The sequence below is a fragment of the Terrapene carolina genome, unplaced genomic scaffold, assembly GCF_002925995.2.
Source record: "Terrapene carolina triunguis isolate 2854851 unplaced genomic scaffold, T_m_triunguis-2.0 Scaffold68, whole genome shotgun sequence".
Taxonomy (NCBI): Eukaryota; Metazoa; Chordata; order Testudines; family Emydidae; genus Terrapene; species Terrapene triunguis.
Genome location: NW_020664419.1, coordinates 14,572,132 through 14,594,547, shown reverse-complemented (window position 1 = coordinate 14,594,547; position 22,416 = coordinate 14,572,132). Strand labels below are relative to the sequence as shown.

At 40.8% G+C, this 22,416-nt stretch overlaps 1 protein-coding gene across 1 annotated transcript in view; it reads right to left on the bottom strand.

Annotated features, from left to right (window-relative positions):
- Nucleotides 1–22,416, bottom strand: part of PCLO (piccolo presynaptic cytomatrix protein) — a 515,291-nt gene that overhangs the window by 485,680 nt on the left and 7,195 nt on the right. The window contains exons 2-3 of the mRNA XM_026648937.1: nt 22,074–22,416; nt 6,134–7,519 (exon numbers count right to left, since the gene is read on the bottom strand). The exon at nt 22,074–22,416 is cut by the window's right edge and continues 909 nt beyond it. Of these exons, the coding sequence (XP_026504722.1) occupies nt 6,134–7,519; nt 22,074–22,416 (1,729 nt within the window). The remainder of the gene's footprint in view (nt 1–6,133; nt 7,520–22,073) is intronic.

Genomic DNA, 22,416 nt, shown 5'->3' with positions numbered 1-22,416 from the left:
AAAGCCTAGCAAGGGAGGTATGTGGATCCCACTAGAATTTAAAATGAAAAGTAAGGGAGAGGAGGCTCTACTAGAGGACCTGGGCAGCTTTAGATACAGTACCAGGCACATAGGAGGATTTCCACTTCTGAGCCATGGAAGCAGAAATTGACTTTTCCTTTCCAGATTTAGCTAATATTCAGAAAGGGAATCTAGCACCTGCCTTCCAGATTTGAACACCTCAAAATTCAGGAGTGCTCAAGCTCAATTTGGGCAGCTGTTACTTCATTTCTCCCAAATCAAATGTACTGATCCACTGTAACTTGCTGTAGAAAAAGTAGGATAAAATTGAGCAAGAAATGCTTCCCAGTGGTTATTAGGGCTGGAATTGCTATTTTCAACAGCCATTGCTTTTTTTTTTTTTTTTTAGTTTTATTTGTGTAAAAGGAAGACAGTGATATTGCATTGGCAAATTCCCCATAGAAACAAAGAGTGGAACAAAAGAATAATAAAGGCACCTCAGCTTTTCCTCATTTATGTAGGACAGTCTTATAATATGCATCCCGATATCCTCCAATCACACAAGCTGAAAATTGTTCCACTTTACTGCAATTCTGTAACCATATGGGAACCAATCCTGTCTGTGTTCTGTGCACATCCAAAATTCCTGCTGCACGACCCACCCTAGGAGCGAGTTACCAGTGACCCAGGGCTGGGGCAGAAGGAGGGTGCAGGGGCGGGGGGAGGGAGAGAGCCCAGGGTTGGGGTGGGGGGCAGCCAAATTTTTTTTTGCTTGGGGCAGCAAAAAACCTAGAGCCGGCCCTGCCGCTGAGAGACTGGCCCTGTAGGTTTAACTGGAGCTCATCAGCACAGGGATTGTTTTCAATCGATTCAGAGAAGGAAATACTCTTTAAAAGGTGAGGTGCTGTCACATAATGACAGGAACAAATATCCTTTATTATAAACAGGCATCTCGTTCCCTCTTAAGTATCAACCACCCTTGTCCACAGCATGATAGCAGGCTGCATGTTGGATATTCCATGTTAAAAGTACTCAAAGATTGACATACACTGGTCGGTTAGATTTTCCTGAGTATTTGTCAACTCAACATGTGTTTTCTTGCTCTTTGAGCCTCACTGTGCACTCCTTAAATGGGGCAGGATCAGAATCACTCAAACACGTTTGCATAGATGCTGCCTTCATTCCTGTGTCACCCTCCAGGCCCTTCTCTATTACCCATACCCAAAGCTTTCCCTCTGGTTTCCCAAGTGATGAAAGGACAGATCTCATGTTTTGACAGGTACCAGGTAACAATTCATAGACTGATGCACAACCACCAGTAAGAACTGCCCTGGTGCATTAGCAACTGCAAAATAAAGCTCATTTTAGGACTAATGTTGCATTGTTTTCTGATCCAAAACCCATCCTGACTTCAGTATAAAGAGGCAGAAGGATTTTTTTACAAAAAGGAAAGATACAGACTTTAAAACAGCAGAATTTGGTCTTTCTAGATTAGAACTCAGAGAGTAAGCAGGCTGGCCTTACCATGAGGCGAACTGAGGCAGTCACCTCAGGTGACAGACTGCAGGGGGTGGGGGGTGCCACTTAGACCCAGAGTGTAGAAAATTGTGTCTGCTGCTGGTGCATATGTATTCTCTCTGCTTTAGATGCACAGAGATGGTGGAGTGCTGTGCTGGAGGAAGGAGGAGACATAACAGACAGGCAGGAGAAAAGGTGAGAGGGAATAACAGAAAGCAGCAGGAGCTTCAGGGAGAGAGAGGAGGAGGAGCCTCTTATGTACCTCTCTAGCACCCCCAGGAGCCTGGACTGATTAACACCAACTTCTCAGGGAGCTTCCTGTTTCCTGCTGCTTCCCTGAATCCACTTGAGGAGAACAGGCAGTCAACTGAAGTAGTAGGAGCCAGTTACGCCCTTAAGATGCTGATATCTTCCCTCACTCAGGCCCTGCTACTAGCCTGCTTATTTGTCCCCTTCAACTGAGTGTTGAGAGCCACTATAGCTGGCACAGAACAGCAGTCATGAGTGAAAGAAGAAAACGCCCCTATGGGGCAGCATTCAGAAAAAGAAAGAAAGCAAAGGAAGCTTTTCTATCTAAGCAGGAAGGAGCTTTCCTGAGATACATAGACACAAATGTTCACGGTGAGCCTTCCGGCCCCAGTGAGGATGTGAGTGGTGATCTTCCAGTTAGAGTGCAGCTACTGTAGCATCCATATCTCCATCTCAAATGGAAGTAACCATGCATATTCCAGAAGAAAAGTGATACTACTGGAGCTGGTATGACAAATGTGCTTCTTAAAAAGCTGGAGGATACGGGAATTGAGATAGCTGACATGAGAGGTCAGGGCTACGATAATGGTGCCAACATGAGAGGAAAGAACAGAGGAGTGCAGACAGGGATCCAAGAGTTAAACCCTGGAGCTTTTTTTGTCCCATGCAGTTCTCATTCATTGAACTTGGTGGTCAGTGATGCAGCTGAGTTGCATCAGTGAAGTTGCTGAGTTTTTTAATGCAATTCAAAGCATCTATGTATTTTTCTCTGCATCAACTCATCGATGGCAAATTTTGAAGCAACATCTGGGAACATCCTCTCTGACACTGAAACCATTGAGTGCCACATGATGGGAAAGTCGAGTGGAGGATATAAAGCCTATCAAACACCAAATTGGGAAGATAGATGATGCCATAGTTGCCATTATGGAGGATAATGCTATGACAAGAACTGTTTGTGGGAGAACAGTGGCAGAGGGAAATGGAATCACCAGAAACATACATAACTTCAAATTTCTGTGTGGCTTAGTGTTGTGGCATGACATACTGTTTGAAATAAATGTTGTAAGCAAGAGACTCCAAGGTGCTGACCTTGATATATCTGGAGCAATGGGACAACTGGACAAAGCAAAGTCATACCTACAGTCTTATCGGTCAGATGAGGGATTTCAAAACCTTCTGAAGAGTGCATAGAAGTTGGCAGAGGAACTTCACACTGAAGCTATTTTCCTACCCATTCAAGAATACAAGAGTCACCGAAGCAGACATTTTGATTATGAGGCACGGGATAATCCCATAAGAGACTCCAAACAACAATTCAAAGTTGAATTCTTTAATCAGGTGCTAGATTGTGCAATACAGTCAGTTGAAGAACTTTTCATGCAGCTCAAGAATCACAGCAGTATATTTGGGATGTTGTAGGATGTTCCAAAACTCCTCACTATACCTGAAGAAGACCTACACCAGCAATAGGGCACTAGAGACAGTGTTGACACATGATGACATGCGCAATATTAATGTGAGTGATTTAGGTGATGAACTGAAAGCCCTTTCAAGATACATTTCAGCAGGACCAACTCCAAAGGCTGTTCTGGAATATATGTGCACAAATAAGATGACCATCCTCTTTCCAAATGCTCTGTGCATGCTTCTAACACTTCCTGTAACAGTTGTCAGTGGAGAACGCAGCTTCTCCAAGCTGAAGTTAATAAAAACACATCTACGCTCCACAATGACACAGGGAGGCTGGTCGACCTTGCAACCATCTCAATAGAGCATGAGCTGTCCCAGACTGTGGATCTTGAGGAAGCAGTTCAAATCTTTGCATCCAAGAAGGCACGGAAAGCACCACTTTGATTATGCAAACAGATAAAAATGCCAGTGTTTACTATGCAGACAAGAAAAGTTACATTTGCTGTTCAGGCATTTGAAAGTTAAGTGTTAGTTAAAATTTTTGAACAAAGCATTTTAAGTTGTTAGTTCTCCTTTATTGGGGTAGGTAGCAGAGCAGTACCATGAGAGGAGTAGAACAGGAAGAAGGCAGAATTGAGACCTTTCAAAGTTTTGGCCCAAGCGAGGAGGCATGGGGGTGTCATTTGAGCTCCCTGCCTCAGGAGCCAAAATGTTGTGGGCCAGCCCTGAGAGTAAGGATAAAAAGAGAGAGTGTGTGTTAAACAGAGGGAGTGAAATTTCCCTCATGATCTCATTCTAACAACTATGAGCATTCCTTCCTCTGATCCCCATATAAAGCACTCCCCGCCCTCCCTTCCAAAATAGTTGCTGGAGAATGTGAAGTTTGGTAATAAACGCAATCTGACTAGCTGTTTGTCCCTTGACAGAACACATCACACTCCAGCTGTATTGAGCACTACAGAGTGAATACAATGCTAACAGAAAAGGGCGTGCAGGGTAACATAGGAATGGGACAGCAGCTAAGGAAATTTGCAGTTCAGAAAGGAAAATAGACAAAGGAATGTGGGAAAGAGGAAGACAACTAGGTGGGAAGGAGAGACATGGGGGCAAAAAGACTAAAGGGGAAGGAAATTAGAATGTGAGGTGCTGGATATTGTGAGAGGGAGTGAAAGAGATTATAACGGGCAGGAAACTGAGCAGAAATGGAAGGAGACTTTGAAGGGAAGAGAATGTGGGGGGTGAATATTAAGGGGAGCAGAAAGGGAGATATGGGTGAGAGGAATACTAGGAGGCTGACAGGAGGAGTCCAGGCAGGAAGGTTGGACAGTGATAAGGGAAGAAAACAGGAAATAGCATGCCAGTTTCCCACCTGAGGTGTTAGGAGAAGGTACATGGAACCAGCAGGGAAGTCAGGGGGAAGCCTCACATTTTTGTGAATGCATTTATTTAACAGCCAAGTGTGGGGCTTTCAAAAGTGATGATGGGATTTAGGAGTATAAGCGGCATTAAAAGTAATGGGACTTTTGCACCTGAATCCCTTTGTCACTTTTGAAAAATCTCTACCTGAATTTTAAACCCAAATTATCTCAAATTCTGGAGGTGCAGGATTTCTGCCCTAAAAACTGAAAAATTCAGAAGACAGACACAAAAGCGTGAGAGTTTGTTGTTTGGTTTAGTTTGGGGTTTTTTGAAGGGGAAGAAGCTCTGACTCAGGTTTTCCACACTCTCAAGGGTTGGCAATACTGTGGTGGAAGAGAATCCAGGAGATAAAGTCCACACACATTGAATGTTCTTTTCTTTTCAGTATTCTTCCTATGCTTCTACTCATGCTATGGCAGTGATGTCACAATGATGTAACCCAGATAGCCATTTCTACTTTATTTACTTGGATACCAAACACCCTTAACTAATAGTTTCTTTTCTCAGGTACTAAGTAGATTGAGTTACACACTTGAATTACCTGCAAGTATTTTGCTGGTGGTCTATTTTTACCAAGTAAGGTCTTGCTAACTCAATAAGGAAAGTATGGCATTTTTCTGCCCTGCTTATACGTTGACATAAAGTTCCTTACCCCTTCCCTCTTTTTCAAAAATCCCTTGCAAGAAAGAACAATAAATAAATGATCAAATGTTGCCTTTTTGGAAAGAATGGTGGTTACAAAAGTTAAACCTGATCCAATGATTGTCTTTTGTGGAAACATTTTGCTGCATAGCTACATGGAAAAGAAACTACCCATATTGTCGTATTTTAACAATGAACAGTCCCATTCAAACTCCAGTCCTTTTATCAGTTAAATGGCTTTCTGATCGTTGCCTGTTTAAATCCTGCCCCACTTTGCACACACGTATCCCTCAAACTTCAAGGCTTTGGGCACATAAAAATGAGTCTGCCTCCCACATACAGTCAAGAGTCAGAATGTGATTAATGGAACCTGAAAGTATAGGTACAACTCTGCCTAACAGATTTAGGGAGAAGTTAAAAGACTGTGCTGGGGAAAAGTGACTAACAATTAATAAATCCTTTCATTCAATAGTGCTCACTGATCAAAGGAGGAGGAGAGGGGAATAAACCATGTTAATGTTGCTATACTGACAGACATGAAAGAGAACTTTTACCCCAGGGTGAGCTCCAAAGAATGAGTACAATAATCTGCCATGCTATAATACCTCTAATTTCAAAGGGTTCAGTAATCATCATCATTATTAGTCTGCCTTTGCCTCAAAACCTAGGAGATCTACTGCAGTAGCTGCCTTTAAAATACAGGAAATTCATCTAAAGTAGCTTTTGACTACCCTCCAAGTTTCAGAAATATTTAATTAAAAAAATACAAGCTCTCAAATGAAGCATTAGAATTGTTCAGCACCACTTGTTAATTAAAAATATGCTTTGACATTCACAATCTAGAAAACCAGTTACTAACGTATATAGAGTAAATATAAATGCCACTGCCTACCTCAACTATGTGCGGCATCGGGTTAAATCCACAGAGATTGCACACAATAGTCTTGCATTCTGTACATGTATTAAAGTTGGGAGGATCCTTAGAACCAATGTTTAGTCCAGTTTTACAAAGAGTACAAGTTGATTTAGGTAGAGTAGTTTTTTCCAGTCCCGGTGGCCCAGCAGTTTTTTTAGATTCAGCAATTTGAGACTTGCTGTCTTTAGCAGCAATAGATTTCTTTTCTAATTCAGATCCTTTAACGGTTACAATGTTATCTGACTTGGGTGGCTGTGATTTTTCTGCCACAGGAGGCTTGGCTTCTTTTTTCACAGGTGCTGCTTTTGGAGATGGCTGAGCCTGACTGACCTCTTTGGATGGTACCTGAGATGGCAGAGGGGGTTGCTTAGTAGCAGGCCCCAGTAGAGGGCCCGAGGATTGAGCTCCTTGTTGGCCTGATGTGGAGATTAAATTTGAAGCCTGGCTAAAGATTGAAGCGCCAAATCCAAAGAGTTTCCCAGTAACTGTTTCTTGTGGAGTTGTAGGCTGTGGTTTAGGGGCATCAGTAATACCTCCCAGATTTAGACTGAAACGCCTTGGTTGCTCTTGAGCTCTCTGAGGCTGTTGAGGGTGAGGTGTTGGCTGCACTGGGGTAGGCTTTGGGCCTACAGCTGCTTGTTGTCCTTTTGGAACCTGCTTGGCATCAGGTTTTGGGGTTACTTTTATTTGTGTCTTCTTAGGGTCTTCTTTCATTTGTGTTGGCTCAACAGCTTTTTGACCTTTAGTGTCTGATCCAGGGTGAGAAACAAATTTAGGATCTGACTTTTGCCGTGACACCTGTGGTAAGGTTTTGGAATCTGGCAGGACAGCTTTATCCCCAGCCAGATGGGTGTCCTGAAATAGCTTGGCATGTTCTGATCTCTGAGTTTCCATTGCTTTCTGTTGAGTTGATGGAGCTTTGGGACCTTGTGAATCCTGTTTCAGACCGGATGCTGAAGAGGTAGGCACAACGTCAGTTGTGGGCTTCTTTTGCTTATCTTCAACCAAAGTTGGCTTGATCTGGCCAAATTTTGGAGTGGGTTCAATTTGCTGAGAGATGTGCGGGGTAACAGGCTCAGTGGGTGGCTGCTTTGATTTCACAGGGGGAGAGCCAGGCATGGATGGTTGCTTTGTCAGTGGTGGGGGCTTTTTAGGCTCTGGGGGCTGGGAAGGAGCAGGTGTTTGAGAAATATCTTTCTTTTGCGTAGGCTGCTGGGGCTGGGAGGGTGGTTTGGTTGTTAAAGTTGGAAAGGTTGTCTTCTGTTTGGGCGGAAGAGGCTGTGGCACAGGACCATGAACTGAAGCTAAATCACCACCCAGTGCTCTTTGCATCTGGCAGTTTAAACAGAGCCATTCTTTAACCTGCAGAAAAAGATTTACAATTAGGGTCATGCAATGCTAATATTAGTAAATCAACTTTTGGCTAGAATTAGTAAATCAGATAAAAGTTCAACAAAAGAGGGGGAAATATTACCACTAAATATTGCTTTATGGTTAAAAAATACAACTGAATTTTTCATTTCACTTCTGATTCCTGCAGTCCAGGCCATCAGAACAAGTCCACACTTCAGGCACTGTGGAAATTGATGGGGGTAGCATTGATTTGCCAGCTTTGATTCATCAGCAATACTGATTTGCCAAAAAAAAGTTAAAAAAGAAAACAGTAATAATTAATGAAATAATAATAATACTCAAAAAATAGTTTGGCAAATTAATGCTGCCAATTGAAAGCATAATTATAATGATTAGGACAAAAGTGAATGCATAATTACCTTTAACTGTGCAATTATTAAGTTCCTGGTCTAGTTTATAGTTTTGGTTATGTTTTATATAATAGCAGCAAAAAAGTCATAGTGGTGCTCTATATGCACATATTGAACTAACAATAGAGGTGTGCTAATGAATTCCATATATTTATGTAGACCCATTTCATACCATCAACTTCTGAGCACAAGTCTTCATCTGAAATGAATGAGGAGCTCTGCTTAAAAAATGATGGCCCTACATGAACCATAATTATGTGTTCCTGCAATCATATCGTTATTAGGCTTACTAGATCTAAAAGTAATTACCATAAGCCCCATTGTACTCTTCGTTATTCAGCACAAAGGGAAGGAATAAGGTAAATAATTCATCTATTTTCTGTACCTCTAGGCCTCTATTACTGTAGTATCCAAGAACCTCACAATTTGTAATGTATTTCACTTCACAACAGCCCTGTGAGGGAAATAAATGCTATTTTACAGATGGGGAACAGACTACATGACTTGCCCAAAGGCTCACAGGAAGTATGGCAGAGCAAAGAATTGAACTGAGCTCTTCTGAGTCACAGGTTACGATCCTAATCTCTAGACCATTCTTGCTCTCTTCTTATGCCCCCATAACTGTTTTAAGAGAGAAGAGCAGAACAAATACAGCATTGTTTTCCCCTGAAGGCTATCTGCACAATTGCGGTTGGGGCACCATAGGATTTCAGAAAGGACATGTCAGGCCAGAGGAAGAGGGAGATGAAGCCAGGAAAACATCTGCTCCACATGGCATTCCCCATGCTTTTCATTGCTACTCAGTTTGGCATGGTATCCTGCATGGCAACAATTTCCAGCAGGAGAGTTAGTTCTGCTCATTACAGCATTATCTCCTACTCCTCCACACTCTCTATTCCCTTTGGAGGGGAAAGTAGGGCACAGGTTCAGCCACGAAGCCAGTGATATCACATCTCCTGCGTGAGCCACACTGCCAAGGGACAAAGGGAGCTGCACACAGGGGCAGATCACAAGAGTAGTACAGAATTCCTTATAGGATCTTGGCTGCCCCAGGTGAGGGGAGATTCATGCATCCTGCTCACTCCCCAGACTTGCAAAACCTCCTCCCTACCACCGACCAAGATGAAAACTAGGACATTTTATGTGATGAAGGTTTTGGTATTCAAGGGGATGAGCCAAGCTTACAGGACAAAATAATTAAGAGACAACTTCAGCTTCCACTTCAAGTGTGTGCAACTCCCATTGAATTCAAGTTGCACCCATGGAAATGAAAACTGAATTGGCCCAGACTGCTTTTTAATTATTACATTTCCCTCTGTACTTACCCAGCAATACATTTTCAACAATGACCATAAAAGGGATTTTAACATTTAGACACAGTATCTTTAAACACCACCTAGATTGTCCCTAACTATTCAGATATGTACAATATACATATGTTATGGAAGACGATCTCAACAACAATAACTGCTTCCCTTATAGGAACACTGGTTAGGCCCCAGATGTAGGTTTAGCAATAACCAAAACTGTATTAGTATGAATGTTGTCATACTGACACTGTCTTTTGTCTTCCTAAGACCGTTTTTGGTTTGTGTTTAAACACTGCTCTGCAGTGTTCGCAACTCAAATATCTGATTAGTGCAGGGCAGCCAAAAAGTGAAACTGACTAAAAACAAAACTGAAACAGGCCAGTTTAATTTCAGCTGACTGACTTAAAAAAGAATGAAATTTACTGCTGTACATAGGGCAGGCGCAAAGGCTCTGAAGTCGTATTTTGATGGCTTAAATGATGCATATCAAAGTAACCTCAATGAATAAAATGTGTTGCTATTTTCCTCCTAACTTCTGATTTTACCAGGAATAGTACCACAGACCTGGGCACTAGGATGGCTCCCCAATACGCCAACCTCTTCATGGGCCACCTTGAAGAAGAATTTCTGGACAAATGCACTACAAAGCCAATGATATACCTGAGATACATCAATGATATTTTCATCCTCTGGACAGATGACAAACTCCCTCATAGATTTCCACCACAACTTCAACAACCATCACCCATCTATAAAACTCTCTATGGCACACTCCCACACCAGCATCAACTTCCTGGACACCAAGATCAGCTCCACAAAATGGAACCCTACAGATAACTATATACAAAAAAACCCACAGATCATTGCACCCATCTTCATAGATCCAGTAACCACCCCAAACACTCCAAGAAATCTGTTATCTACAGCCAGGCACTCAGATACCACAGAACATGCTCTGAGGAGAAAGTCCAGGATATACACCTTAAGGTGCTCAAAAACACCTTCACCAAACTAGGACACTCCACCAGAGAAGTAGATTACCTCATGGAACAGGTCACCCAAATACCCCGAGAGAACCTGTTTCAATACAGAAATAAAACCCCCTTCGACTGCACACTCTTAGTTGTCACCTACCACCCCACACAGAACTCATATAGAGTAGCATCAAACAACTACAACCCATACTTGATGGGGACCCCATCCTGAAAGAAAGCTTTCCTGAACCCCCTCTTTTGGCCTTTAAACAACCCCCAATCCCTCCAAGCTCATCTTCAGCAGCTAGTTCCCAACAGACCAGGACACACCAACTCAAAGCGGCATCAGACCCTGACAGAACAACACATAAAAAACCTGCAGACATATCTCCACTGCTACAATGATCAACACCCCACACAACATACCTTTCAGGATCCATACCAATCACAACATGGGGTGTACCTCATCCAGTGCACTAAATGCCTCAATAGCAAACTATTTGGGTGAAACTAGACAATCACTACACTCTCGAATGAACTCTCAGAGGAAAATGATAAAAGACAAAAACACCCTAGCACCTGTGGGTGAACACTTTTCACAAAGTCATCACTCAATATCTGACCTATCAGTCCTCATCATCAAAGGAAACTTGCACAACACTTTCAAAAGACAAGCCTGGGAGCTTAAATTCATAACTTTGCTAGACACTAAAAATCAGGGACTAAACAGATGGATTTATGACTTATTACAGCAATCTGTAACCCACTAATAACTCCATCCAGCTGTTTCTTCCCCTGTCCCCTTCATTTCCTTCCTATGACTGGAGGGGTGTTAATGGGTCACTTCCCCTTATATGGTCCCTTGAAATATGTATTATGGTAATTACTTTTGGTAAACAATCTGTTCCACCTTGTATTTAGCAGTGACACTGAGTTCGTTTCCGAGACCTGAAGAAGAGTGCTGTGTACGTTTGAAAGCCTGTCTCTCTCACCAACAGAAGTTGATCCAATAAAAGATATTCCCTCACCCACCATGTCTCTCTTACCACCAATAAAGTCATTTAAAAAAATAATGATGTCCTTTTAATTTTATCAAATGCTTTCTTCACCATGTGATACAATGAATGGTAAACACAGCACCTGGTTAAGTCCAGCCTGATTATAGTGTCCAGTTAGAGTCTAAATAAATAAATATGAGTCCACTCTGTTCTGAAGTTTGCAATATATTATAACTTGAGCACCAACAATGTTAACTGCCTCTGTATTCTAGGTTTTCATTTTTTACTTTCTGAATCAAAATAAAGTTTTTAAAATAAAAGTTAATGAATAACTTCTACAACTGAAATTAAGAAAGAAAAACAGAGATTTTACTTTTTTTTAATCCCTCTGTTTTAGCCATAAATTCCTCCCAGGCATTTTAGCGGGAGGAATTAAGTGCCAAAACCCCAAAGCCATTATAACCAATACATTTCATCTTAAACTCAAAGAACTGTAGTTTGCGCGTGTTTTAACTGAAGAGTTGTAAAATAAATTATGTTAAGAGTATTTTATCAACTAAAACATATTGAAATATGGGCCTGATCATGTGTCTACTGCCATCAAAGAGTTTGCTTTTGATTTCAACGGGAGTAGGCTTGGGCTATATCCAGGGCTGCTCTTCCATATTTTTACAGAGAATGTAAAATTTGCATTGTGGGAGAGTGAGCGCCTCACTCTCCATTTCCCCTCTATTCAATGACCATCATCATAAAAGGAGAAAGAGTCAGCAGTCAGAGCAATGTGTCATGGGCAGCAATGCCCTGGCCCAAATCCCAAACTCTAAGTTATATGTATTTCTTCCCAGAGCCAAAAATGGCCAAACCCTCTAGTGCAGTGTGGCCTCACCACTGATCTGAAGTAAATGGGAACTAAAGCTAGTGTAACTGGCCAAGGAACAATCACCCCAGTGGATTCTTTGGTGGAGTAGAGGCTCCTATGCTACACCTCTTCATCTCTTCTGCCAGTATAACAAGGAAAATGGGACATTGCCAGATCATCTCCATTCATATTGATCTCCTGGCTTAGTTTTTGGCCATTTGGGGCCATCTGCAACTCCCTGAGATGGCTCTAACCCGGAAGGCAGGACCAGCAATGCACGGAGTATGGAAAGACCAGAGGAGTGAAAGATAAGCTTTACATAGCCTTTCATACTCCCCCTAACCTGCATTCAGGGAGCATCAGCCAGTCTCCACGATACAGTCCAGAATGCTTCATAAATAAGGACTGTGTGTGTCATACATGGTGATAGAAATGTGTTTGAGACGGGCATTTTATTTAAAGGACTGACAAAATATTGAGAATAAGCACCCAATAACTCGAGGAGAGATTTGCACAGAAATCCAAGATAGCTGCACACATCTGTGAAGGAACTGAACACTGCCCTAATAGTAACTACAGTCATCTGCGCCTCCTCCCCCCCCACCAAATTTTTTTAATCTTTTATCTCCTTCACAATCATTTCAAATTTAAAAACTTTCAGTCCAAAGCCTTTCACTCCAAGTTCATTCCAAAGAGAGTTTTTCTAAAATCAATGAAAATAGATTTTGATAAAGAAAGGAACATTGGCACAACCTGTACTGAAATCTCATGGACACAAGCATAGTAGAATAAGATTGTTCTTTTCCACTTCAACAATTCAGTATCCTTAAGGACTCACGTCAGATTAATGTGCTTCCAAACATACTTTCCTTAATAATTTCAATGAAACTTTTTGCCACAGGTACAATGAAAAGTCTGTCATCTGCCACGGGTTTCTTCCTTTCTCTTGCCCCTCGGCCCTGTTAAAATTTAACAGATTTCCTGTTGCACATATCCCTAGTAACACTTTTGTTCAGATTTCAGCACTGTAATATGGAAACCACTATTCTCATCTCCTAGCTCTCTGATGTGAAATTATGTAATTTCAAAATAACAAGCAAACACTAAAATATATTTCACAAACAGACGAGCCATATGTTCAGAGAAATAATAACAGCTTCTAATGACTGTACTAGTTAAAAATGGGAGCTCCAAAGTAAGTGTATTCTCTATTTTCTAGCAATACCATCTATGAAGAGTGACCATGAACGAAAAACCTGTACCATCTTATTCAACAGCTCTTCTTTCTCTGTCCTTTCAGAGTCAGAACTGCTGACTCCAGTGACAAAAATACATATTTATTGCTTTCATGTTTAACTTTCCTTAGCCCTACAGAGACAAGACAGCTCAGGATGAGCTGGATTCTACTCCTTGTGCATTATCAATAGAATTGTTACACCTGTGCAAACCCATTGAAGGCAATGGACTAGCATGGGTGTCACAGAATGCTTTAGCTGACCTGCAGGGTCCCCACATCTTCTTTAAATTTCAAATTGAGCACATTTGAAACAACATTCACTGACACACAATAAAAATGGAGCTATTCTAACAGCCATTTCTCAGAGCAAAGCTACATTTTAAGTTAATGAAACTAATTATCATTTACACTAAGTCTCCTGGCAGTGTGAAGGAGCCTTAAAGGGTGTAGAAAACATAAGGACCCTGTATATTCCCAGCACAGTGTAAAGATTTATGAACCCTTTACACCGCAGGGGATTGTAAAGGAGCCTCAGTATAAATGAGAATCAGGTCCAATGTATTTAAAAGGCCCAACTCTGCACCAAAGCGTGACCTAGAAGTCAATTCCCAGCACAGGAACGAACATGTGTTTATGGCTCCCAAAGCCTCCAACAAGAGCCAGAGACAGGAATCTAAACTTGATTTATAGAACAAATTTTTACCTAGATAATATTAGGCCCTAAAAGTGCAAGTCAGCAATAATTCATGTACGATGGTAAAACATCATAACAGATAAGAATCTAAGTCTCAGAATCCTGGAGTGGGCAAAGCAGGAGTAGGTTCAGCTCCAGCCCAAATACAACAGGGATGACATGGCCATTCTAAACTCAGGTATGTAACGTATCAGTTAAATCAGCCTGTGCATCAGATGACTGGAGGGTAGCTAAATGTAATGCCATTTTTTGTAAATGTTCCAGAGGCGATCCTGGCAATTACAGGCCAGTAAGCCTAACTTCAGTACAGGCAAGTTGGCTTTAGTAAAACACAGAATTATCAGAAACCTAGTTAAACATGATACGTTGGAGTAGAGTCAGCACAGCCTTTGTAAAGGGAAATCATGCCTTTACAAATCTATTAGAATTCTTTGAGGGGGTCATTCAACAAGCACGTGGACGAGGGTGATCCAGTGGATATTGTGAACTTGGACTTTCAGAAAGCCCTTGACAAGATCCTTCACCATAGGCTCTTAATCAAACTAAGCAATCATGAGAAAAGAGGGAACATCCTCTCATGGATCAGTAACTGGTTAAAAGATAGGAAACAAAAGGTAGGAATAAATGGTTAGCTTTCACAATGGAGAGAGGTAAATAGCCTGGGGGGACCATGCTATGTACTGGGACAACATATTCATTAATTATCTGGAAACAAAGTGGTGAATAGTGAGGTGGCAAAATTGGCAGATGATACAAAATTACTCAAGATAGTTAAGTCCGAAGCTGACCACAAAAAGTTACAAAGGAATCTCACTAAACTGGGTGATTAGGCAAACAAAAAGGCAGATGAAATGTAATGTTGACAAATGCAAAATAATGCCAAATATACGTACAAAACAACAGATTCCAAATTAGCTGTTACCACTAACAGTATAGAACACAAACGGTTAACAAATAAAAGTTCATCTGTTCTGCATAAAAAGCATACAACCAAGTGAATATCATTGGGATTTGACAACAGATTATCCTTTCTGTTCAAAGAAGGAATCATCCACACTTCCTGCCCAGTGATTACCCAGAAAACAGCATCCCAAATCACATGACCTGATGCAGTAGAAAATTACAGTTGCTGGGCAACAGTAATACCAGTGCAGATGGCTCACTGCAGTTGACATCTTTAGCTATGCAGATTAATTTATAATTTACTTGTGTTAAAAACTGGACGGAAGAGTTTCCTGGGCTAGTGGTAACTTGCTTAAAAGCCTTTTAGAGTATTTTCTATTTAAAATGATCAGCCTACATGTTGGAAGGTCAGACATTTCTTGCCGTACACTGAGGATCGTTCAGCGTCTCTTAGCTCTTTTTTTTTTTTTTTTGCATTAAAGAAACTAGAAGCTACAGGACAACAATGCTTTTAATACGACTCTGCCCTGAATTAAAGAGTACTAATGTAGACATGCAATCTTCCTCTGATAAAGAATAATGGACAGTGTATTGGGTTCTTAAACAGGAATACTTGAGAATGGAATAATACTATTGTGTATGTACTTAGCACTTTTCATTTGAGGAGCTCATCAATTCTTCCAACAAATTCCACTTTGTGTAAAAATATACACTATATTCTACTTTAAGTGGATCTTTCTTATAGCAAAGTAGAATTAAAGGAGTTACACTAGAGATTAATTTGATCCAAAGTCCCAAATTATTTCAGTACACAGCAATGTTTAAACTGCAATTTAGTAACAGTGAATCTCCAATCATTCTGTGGAGGGAAAAAAGCATTTTATTATTGGAGGATTTTACTGCAGATATTTCATTTTAACACCAGGAGATAAGAAACTTTTTAGATAACTGACTGAATATTTTTTGGGTCAGATCCTGATCTCTACTACCCTGGTGTAACTCCACCCACTTTAATGGAGTAGCTCTGGCTTTACACCAGTGAATCTAAGAGTTGAATCTGATATGATATATTTAGATACTAATAAATAAAATAAATACATAATCTTGATCTTTCATTTTGTCTTCATACTTACAATAGTTTATGGAAGGATTCAAACACTTACTACTTTTCTCTTTTGCACTGCCGTCTTCATGTTGCCATCAGTAATAAATACTCTTCAGGACTCAGAGTATTTTACAGAGGGCTTGCAGTGTCACAGCTATTTCTACTGCTATACTAAAGTCTAGACTTGGAGTCTAGGATTGTAGACTTATTTTTGTTTACAGTAAGTTTCTAGTCCATGTCACTTTCTGGTTCTCATGCACTAGCACAATGCTGCAGTTTTTGAACTGTAAGCATTGCAGAGAACGTTTAGATCTAATAAAAGGCTGTCTTCATTAGCATATGTCAAAAAAGAAAATAATGAAAACACGTCTATCAATACTGTATTAGGTTTATACAAAATGGTGTGCCTTTAATGCAACATTATGTTTGTTAATTCAAATTCACAAAAGTCATAATGAGGGTTCCCCCAGGAATGGAATGTACTTATCAGGGTGGGGCTTAATAAATTCATGAATGGGACTATATAATGAGGTTCCTTTGGATAGCAGGGGACTGGATTAGATGACCCAAGAGGTTCCTTCCAGTCCTATGTTCCTCTGAATAACAAGATACTCCCTTGTGTAAGAACAGTATTTTGAACTACTGTATGTACTTTTAAATGAGTTTCTTAATAATAGATGTGCAAAGCTGTTGAGTTATAATTGCAGTGGATACCATCAATGAGTTTCCTCAATTTCTCTGTTTAAATTCTTAATAATATGTATTTAACATGCACCTTACCAAATCATCCCCTCACCAAAGACATGGCATATATAGATATATCAAACATATAAATAATGACAAGTATTGGTAAATAACTATTATTTATCATGAAGAACATTCTAATTCAGTAACAAAATGGAAATAGAAGGTAACAGGAAAGTAGAAGGGAAGAACATCCATATTACACCACTGAAAACATGTGGAATGGGTTATTGAAGGTCAGAAGAGATGGACTGAGATAGATTTAAAGGTGGAATGAATTGTAGGATCTCTAAAGGCATGTGGTATCAAAGAGAAGCCCATGGAGGAGATCTGAAATATATAACTAGGGTCTACAACATTAAGAGCTCTAGAACTTGAGTCAATCTGACCCTTTATAGACATCCAGTGTAATATGCATACAGGTGCATTATCTCAGCACAATCCCTGGCTGAGTATGTGTTATGCATCATCTTTAGTGGCTGGTTCACAGAGGATGACCGACTGCTACAACTACCAGCCAAAGGAAACAAAGTATAGAAGTTCATGCGTTTTGCCCGTGGTTCTAGCAAAGCAAGTGTTTAACCATATTAGTAGTGCTTAAACGATCTGGAGGTGCTGGTTCAGTCCTCACTGAGGACCTGTGTTGTTGGTTTTTACAACAGGAAATGTAAGAATGAAAATAAAATGAAGGGGGGGGAATTCCAAATGATCACACAATAAAACACATAGTTAGGAGGCTGGTTATTTGAGAGACACTCTCGTTCTCTTTCATGTGAGATTCGAAAGTGTATATGAGAAGTAGAATGGAGGAACAAACATCAACTGTGTTTAGATTTTTTTTTACCTTATGTAATTGTTTCTAGGCACGCATATAATACAGTGATGAATTGAATATAAATACCTAGACACATTAGAGAGACATACGTTGCCAGACACATGCTATTTATGGTGTGCTTTCAGTCTAGAATGTGCTGCATAAAACAGAAGACAGACAATACCTTGTCCAAAGACATTTGCAATGTAAGTTAGTTCAGTCACATGGCGCAAATGATGATCTGATCTCCTAGCAGTACAGTATCACTTTTGGGTCTTGGTTACAAAGTTCTCTATATTGAATTGAGGTGGACAGGCTTCATATAGGATGTGAATTTTAAGAAGCAATTTAAATGAAGAGAGGGTGAACCTCTGGTGTTATTTTGTACTTTCTTCCATGCTGTCCTGATTCACGCAATGCTCTTCTGGAGCTAGTCTGCACGGCCACTACCCTGTCCTTATTCAACCCTTCTCTTCAAGAGCCACTTCTGTTGTGATTCCTACAAGAAATCTGCCAACTAGTAATATAGAAATTTACGGACTGCCATACTGGATCAGACTAGTGGTTCAATCTCCCATCACTGACAGTGCCCAGAACATGATGCTCCAGAGGAAGGCGCAAGAACCCCTGCAGAAGGCAGTTATAGTAGTTTACAAAGGAATAGTCGTGGAACTAAACAATGAATATCCTCTGTTACATGCTGTAGCTCTTCCCCCTACCTTTTGTTCATCTGTCTCTTTTTCATTTAGAATTGTCATTTTTTGGGACAGGGACTGTGCCTGAATAAGAGAGAGTTCCAAATGAAAGAGGTATGAATGGAAGACACAAAGACATGAAGAGGTGCTACAAAATGCACAGTAGGGCAATGTAGTAGGAACATTGACTTGAAAGAGTGAGCAGGAGGAAATGAGAGTTTATGCAAGGAAAACTAAACAGTCTTGAAGGGGAACATGAGAAGCTTAACTGTTACGCAGCAAGTGAGAAGAAGTCAAAGAAAGGATTTCATTAGGTAAATGGTGTGATCTGAGTGGTGAGAGGGAAGATTATTTTAGCAGCATTCTGGATGGACTGGAGAGGAATAAGGACAAACCAGGAAAAGAAAGTTTTCACAGTAGTCACAGCAACGGACAACCAAGGAACAAAGTATTGTTTTCAAGCAGTACGGTGAAAAGAATGTATGAGATGTGGTATAGGAAGAAGCAGCAAGATTTGGCAACAGCCTGGGCATTGGATGAAAAGGGGGATAAGAAGATGATTTTGAGCTATATAATGGAGGGGATAAGGGCTCAGAGGGAAAAGATCAGGAGTTCAGGTTTTGTTATATTCCATTTCAGATGGTCACAGAACATCCAGAATGAGATTTCAGTAAGATTGGAGATGAGAGGCTGAGCAGAAGAGGAGAGGTAGATATGGGAGTCATCAGCATAGAGCTAGTAGCTGACTAGATTAGAAGCACTCCTCCTTCATTTATTGAAATGATTGCACTGTGAAATAAATGCCTTACCCATGTTTATTTCAAAGTACGATATGAAATTCAAATTTCCTTTTACATATGTATGCAATCAGATGGTCTTAAAGGCAGCTGTATTTATTGTCTCAATGTACTGAATTTCATACCCAGGCATAGTGCCTACTTAAAAAGTTAGTGGAAAATCGAAGATTTTTCAAATACTTACAGTTTTCTCTAAACCAGTTTGGTTCAAATACACTGAAGGCTCTTGACTATCTTCATGCAGGAGCGGCGCCAGGGTTTTTGGCGCCCTAGGCGGGGGTCCTTCCACGCTCCCAGTCATCGTCGGCAATTCTGCGGCGGGGGGGTCCTTCCGCGCTCCCGGTCTTCCGGGCACTTCGGCGGCGGGTCCCGGAGCGAGTGAAGGACCCGCCGCAGAATTGCCGCCGAAGACCCAGAGCGCGGAAGGACTCCCCGCCGCCAAATTGCCGCCCCCCCAAATCCTGGCACCCTAGGCGACCACCTAGGTCGCCTAAATGTAAGCGCCAGCCCTGTCTTCATGGAAATCTGATATTTTAAACATAAGCCAACTTTTGAGCTATCAGAATCCCACTAAGGAACACACAAGAAAGAAAAAGAAAGAAAGAAAGACCAATGCTCCAATAACTGAATACAAAATGGGCCACAGAAATGTTATCAATTGGGAGTGCTGAACAAGCAGGAGAAATTTCAACTAAACAACAAAAATGGTTTCTCTCTTTCCCCCCCGTACAAGAAAGCTGCAAAAGCTTGAAAACAAAGGTTTATAAGAATTTCATCTTTGAATACAGCTAATATCAATACTACAGAGACAAGGTGGGTGAGGTAATATCTTTTATTGGACCAACTCCTGTTAGTGAGAGAGACGAACTTTTGACCTTACACAGAGCTCTTCTTCAGGTCTGAGAAACTTACTCAGAGTGTCACAGCCAAATACAAGATGGAACAGTTTGTTTAGCACAAGTAGTTAACACATACTTCAATGGACCATTCAAGGTGAAGTGGCCGATTAAAAAGTGAAGTTGGTCCAATAAAGATATTAACTCACCCACCTTATCTTTCTAATATCCTGGGACCAACAAGGCTACAACAACACTGCATATAACATCACGACTGTCATACTATAATATTTCCTGTGTATGCTTAATGATTTTTATTTCTAAACACTCTTTCTGAGATCAATTCTCTTGAGATCAATTATTCCAAACCTAGACAAACATCCAATTATTTTCCCGTAATTTGATGCAGCTCAAGGTCCCACCTAGCTAGCCAGACTCAGGAGGTGGGAGTGTGGCAGTAAAGTTTCAGGGTACCAGTGTTTCTCCTTTGACCCCCATTAAAGAACACTCCTGCCTAAAATGTCCCATATAACATTCTCCAGCAGCAGTATTCTCTGGTCACTCCCCTTGAACGTGTCCTGCAACTGGCCCTAGAACCCACAGGCTGTAAAGCACAATTCACACCTCTGCTAATCTTAGAATTTGCATGCATCAACTCCAATGCAACCTTTTGATATCCCAGGAATGGGCTCAAATGGGCTCTGAACTCAAGTTTGGATCCTCTGCATAGAGGTGCAGAGAGTTACCACTGCATAACTACAACAAACCTTTTTTATTTCATTTCTTTATTAAAAAGACTGCAAACTAATAAATAATCAAGGTTGACAGATGCAAACAACATGCCATTTGTCACCAGGTACCATCCAACAATGCCGCTAATACTGATGTGCATGTGAATGAGATGTATCAATTATCAATGTTCTTTCTTGTTGTTTATTGTAGTCTTTATATTCCATACCAAGCTAAGCACAACTGGTGACTTTTTCTCCAAATTCATGTTCAAGTTCTAGCTGTTACCCAGTTCAGGCTTCTTTCCATTAGCTTTCCTGCCCATCTAAACCAAAAACCACTGTCCTCTCTAACATCCTCTCTGGTTGCTTCATGACTGGTTTGTTGGGTTCTTCTTTGGTACCAGTTCTACTGTGCTCAAATTTCTGGGTTATGCCAAGAATTCAGGCATTGAAAATAACAAACCCAAACTGCAAAGCAACTTTGGGAAATTAGAGTAATGGGGGTTTAAAAGCAACAAGAGAAGTCCAGATATTAATGTGAATTCCCATGGAAAGGATGCAAACAGCACAAATGTAGTATAGGAGTAGTTAATCAAGCCACCATACACATCAAATTAAAACAAGTTCATTTTAAAAAATACTGTCCTAATATTATTTTTATGGACCCAGTTCTATAATTACAGGAGATCAGGGTTGGGAGTGGAGAGAAGTCTGAGAGATCCTTCTGTGAACTAAAGAATGGTCCACCTTATTGGAAAAAAAAATTGAAAACCATCAAATTACAAATCATCGGCCAGATTCTTAACTGGTCTACACACCGGTGTAGCTCCAAAACTGTACCAATCTAGACCACTTGAGGAGCTGACCCTGTATCCATTTCAAGCACAAATTTTCACTAATGTGTGACTAACTGCTCCAGATATTAAAACAGAAAGAATTTTTTAAAATTCTAATTTATTTTTTCACCATCTGGACTGCTTGTTTACTTTTGCACCTCCCTCAGCAGAGATACTAAATACAGGCTAGTCAGTGTCACTTTTATTGCTTAGTCATTTCCTATATCATTTATCTTTCTAGTTCACAGACATCAGCACAAGACTATGGTATCTGGGCTACAAACACAGCAGGGGAGTGTTTAAATCCAAACAAAAGTAATTGTTTTAAAAACAATGTTCATATTAGATTTTGTCTTCTTATTTCTATTGCAGTCATGCTTAGGAGCCCCAGTCACAGACCAGGACCCCATTGTGTTAGATACTGTGCAAACACAGAACTGTCATTTCCCTGCAAATGAAACGTGAATTGTTTGCCTAAACAACCTGACCTTCTCCTCTTAACTTGCTATAATGGGCCTACGTGATGTATTACAAACCATAATAGCTTCTGGACTTAGCCATAGTGAGTTTTAGCCCAATTTTGGGGCCTAGAATGAAAATCAATGTTAGACACTACTCACCTCTGTTATATGCGGGTTGGGATTAAAGCCACACAGGCTGCAGACCACGGTTTGACACTGTGTGCATGTATTGTAATTGGCCTGTTCTGGAGTGTGCAGCAACAGTTCAGTGCTAGTGCAAAGAGGACAGAAAGTTTTCTTTGGGGCTGATTCACCAGGTGTGGCTGCAGTTACTTGTTGCTGTGAAGGTTTACCAGGCCCTGGTTGCTGGCCTGATAGTTTTGTAGGTCCTGGTTGTTGTGACGGTAGCTTTGCAGGCCCTGCTGGCTGAAGAGATGGTTTTGCAGGCCCTGGCCGCTGAGATGGTTGTTTAGCAGGTCCTGCTTGCTGAGGGGATGGCTTC